Raw genomic sequence first — 3,820 nt, 5'->3', positions numbered from 1 at the left:
CTGACAAAGCTTTTCTTTCTCTTACAGAGGATCCCACAGAAGAGTTGGTTTCTTCTTCTCGATGCTTTTGTCATTGTGTATGACAACGGAGCTGCTGTGACCACCTTGTGACCATGGGGAATAGGAGATGAGATTGCAGACCTACCAGACCCTGGAACATTTGGGGGATGGCAGAACATAGAGTTGAAAGGATCTAGGCCCCTAATGACTTCCTCAAGCCTCAGAATCATTCATCTCTGGAGCTGCCCACTTTGGAAGTAATCACTTTTCTCATGTCTTAAGCCACTCACTTTGAGTTTGGGTTTCTTGGGCAAGAAGCATCCTAACTAAATATTCAATTCACTCATTCATTCATTCATTCATTCAATCAATCATTTATTCATTCAACACCTCCTTCCATGGTGGTGACTCTGCACTGGGTCAGGCACTGTACTAAGAGATGTAGACAAAAATTTTAAAAATGAAGTTGGATATGGTTATGTACCTGGTTTTGCTCAATGAAACGTGAGCAGAAGTGGCACATGTTACTTCTGGGGAGGAACTTTAAAAACCAGTCTGGAATTTGTCATGCTTCCTTTCCTCTGTCATGACGCTGAGTAAGTAGATGTTGAGAAAGAACTTCCTTCCATTCACCTGCCTCTCCAGTGACTGGGTTGAGCAAAATCTTACCCCTTCTTTCCCTCGTTGGATGTGTAGTGCAATAAAAAAAAATGTTGTTTTAAACCATTGTGAATCTGAGGTTGTTTATCATCAGGTAAAGTCTGTCTGTCCTAGCTGACAAGCATGGAAACTGCTTAGCACAGACCCTGGTGCTCAGTGCACAAAAGCCTACCTGCTGCTGATGTGGGGATTGTTGTTTTGCTACTGAGGGGTGCCTACCAGAGTAATGAATTAATGAGGCCAGCACATATCTAGAAATGTATTCAGAATGTGACTATTTAAAACCCAGCCATTTATAGGCTTATCAAGTAGAGAGAGTATCAGTTAACTACAAAACACATGTTTGTACTCAGAGTTCAGCCTTCTAGACCTAAGCATCTTAAAATCCCAAATAAACAAGATATTTTTAAACAACCAATGTAAAGTTTTGCTTTTAATATCATATAATTAACCGTAGCAGGATCAACTAGAAATCTGACTTCTCTACAAAGAGAAAGAGACCTGAGAGAAAATGGATAGAATACTGAAAATATACTATTATTAAGACTATTTATGAAAATACAGTGTCCAGTTCAGGAGAATCCGTAGTACTGAGCACCGCCGCCACGTCTGAGGCAGGGCACGGTGCCCCTCTCCCAGACGGACCCCGGTCATTAGAGATTGTCCTGGGAAGAGGAATCAGAATGGCTGGAGTTTAGAAGCTGTCCCTTGAAAGCCCTCAGCAGAGATAGGAAGGTGTTCCGTCAAGAGGAGGGTCTTGTTAGCGGTCTTAAAATCCTTAAAGAGAAGCCCACTTTCTCCGAACGCTTGCACAAGGTCAAACGAGGCGCAAAGGTGGAGCGTCAGGGACACTGAGCTCAGCTCAACGCGGAAAGGAGTGAGAGGGAGTGGCCACCGCGGCGCCAGGCGGCGCCCCGGACCCCTGCCCGGAGCGGGGGCGGGAGTGGGACGGGGACCGCCTCCGGCCCGGGATGCGGCAACTCGGCAACTCGGCAACTCAGAAACTCGCGCACCTCCGCGCAGTCGGCTGTTGGCTCCTGAGCCGCGCAGGTGGCTGCGGCCCCGGGAGACCCAGGGAGCCCTCAGGTGTGAAACCCGGCAAACTGTGGGAGACGGCGTCTGCGGGGGACTTTGCCGCCCGTCCACCAGGACCTGGGGAGGAGAACCAGAAGCTCCCGACCCCGGGCCCCTCCACCACCATTTTGGATACTCGGCAGGGACGCGCTTGGGGGTCCCGCCGACTTCCAGGACGGACGCGTGCCGCCCTCTTTCCGCCAACTAGGCGGCAACCCGTTTTTGCCGCGGTGACTCTTTGCCTGTGACTCCGTGGAGCCTGGAGCCCCCCGAGAATGCCGCGGAAGGGACGCGGAGCCGGCGGGGCAGCGCGATGTCCGCGCAGGAGCTGTCCCCGCGGGAGCTGTCCCTGCAGGCTGCGCGTCTGGCGAAGGCCTGGGAGGAGCTCGGCCAGACAGGTTGGTACTGGGGACGTATGACTGTTAGTGAGGCCAAGGAGAAATTAAGAGAGGCACCCGAGGGAACTTTCTTGATTAGAGATAGTTCGCATTCGGACTTCTTACTGACAATATCGGTGAAAACAGCAGCTGGACCAACTAATCTGCGGATCGAGTATCAAAATGGGAAATTCAGATTGGACTCTATCGTGTGTGTCAAGTCCCAGCTTCAGCAGTTTGACAGTGTGGTTCATCTGATCGACTACTATGTTCGTATGTGCAGGGAGAAGTGGACGAACCGAGCAGCCCACCAGAGCGGCGGCCTTCACCTGTACCTGACCAAGCCGCTGTACACATCAGCACCACCTCTGCAGCATCTCTGCAGACTCGCCATTAACAAACGCACCCGTGCCGTCTGGGAATTGCCTTTACCGACGAGACTGAAGGGTTACTTGGAAGAATACAAGTTCCACGTATAAGTGTTTCTTTTTTTTCTAAACATGGCTCACGTAGACTATCTCCAAAGGCAGCTATGTGAAAGAGAGCCCAAACCTGCCCCGGATAACAACGCGACATTCCAAGAACACCTGAGTCAGTCTAACGCAAATGCATGACGGAGGTAGCTAGATAAAGTGCCCAAGGTATTTCACCTAAGGCTTCTCTTCCTAAAACTATGAGCAGCTGAACCTTTGAAGTTAAAAGTTAAACGTCTCAAGGAAGGCTGAAGGGCTGAAGTGACGTTTTCTTCGGAATGCCTGGCCTTTTGAAGGTTCTTTTTTTTTTTTGTTTGTATTTTTGGCTGAGGGTCCAAGTTCCAAAGGATTCCATGGAGGAGTACTGAAGAAGGGGAAGAAAATGGACACAGGCTTTACTTTAATGTTACATGCCTGGTGCTCTGAGCCTATTTGGCCATGTTATGTTCTGTATTCTGATGTCCCTAGGAGTTTTGATGATCAGATGTGCTTGTGAGTATTTATCTTCATTTTATACAATTAACCAAATCAATCAAAAAAGTGACCATGAAATCCTGTATTTATCTTTTTACTACATGTATGAACTCTCTCATGTGAATGAGTGCTATAGTAATCCACTTTAAGGGCAACTCACTTCAGAAATGTTTCAAACTGGTGCAAACAAAAAAGTTTGTCTTTTCTTTTAAGACTAAAGATAAGAACGTCATGCTATACAGGTGCAACCCAGTTCCTGTTAAATAACACCATGTAAATATAGACATTTTATCCTTTGAAGTAGCTGTGTCCCAGCCTGTTGCCATAGATTTTTTGGGAAACGGCTTAAAAATTTCCAAGTTGTCCTTGAATGTCTAACTGAACATCAGCAGTTGTCTCAATTCTAAGAACTTTGACTTAATTTTCTTCCAGATCTAGGGGAAAACTTGCCTGTTTCTCAAAGTGTTTATTTACTGCTGGTACTATTTGATTAGAATGTACTAAGTAAACAAACAAACAAACACCCCCCCCCCAAACAAACCAGACTTCCAAAAAAAAACCAAAGGAAAAAAGAAAGATGTTTGATCTTATAATAATTATATCTGTACAACAATAAAAAGGGGCTGATCTTGATATAGTGAGCTGTCATTTAAACTGTTTCAAGAGGCCCTGGCCAGTGTGCCTCAGTTCGTTGGAGTGTCGTCCCGTATACTATAGATTGTGGGTTTGAAAGATTGTGGGTTTGATTCCTAGTCAGGACAT

General features: G+C 46.7%; 1 protein-coding gene across 1 annotated transcript; it reads left to right on the top strand.

The window, feature by feature from the left end:
- The first annotated feature begins 1,781 nt into the window (after positions 1-1,781).
- LOC123805849 (suppressor of cytokine signaling 2-like) lies at positions 1,782-2,825 on the top strand. Its single transcript, XM_045818645.1, has one exon. It carries the CDS (start codon positions 2,048-2,050, stop codon positions 2,588-2,590), a length of 543 nt encoding a protein of 180 aa, XP_045674601.1. The 5' UTR covers positions 1,782-2,047; the 3' UTR covers positions 2,591-2,825.
- The last annotated feature ends 995 nt before the right edge of the window (positions 2,826-3,820 follow it).

This window comes from Phyllostomus hastatus, unplaced genomic scaffold (assembly GCF_019186645.2).
Source record: "Phyllostomus hastatus isolate PE091 unplaced genomic scaffold, TTU_PhHast_1.1 phas_contig_150, whole genome shotgun sequence".
Lineage (NCBI taxonomy): Eukaryota > Metazoa > Chordata > Mammalia > Chiroptera > Phyllostomidae > Phyllostomus > Phyllostomus hastatus.
This window is presented reverse-complemented; position numbering and strand designations above follow the sequence as displayed.

Bases quoted from the DNA above. Each gene is read 5' to 3' on its own strand.
- LOC123805849 (XM_045818645.1), top strand. From the start codon at position 2,048: ATGTCCGCGCAGGAGCTGTCCCCGCGGGAGCTGTCCCTGCAGGCTGCG.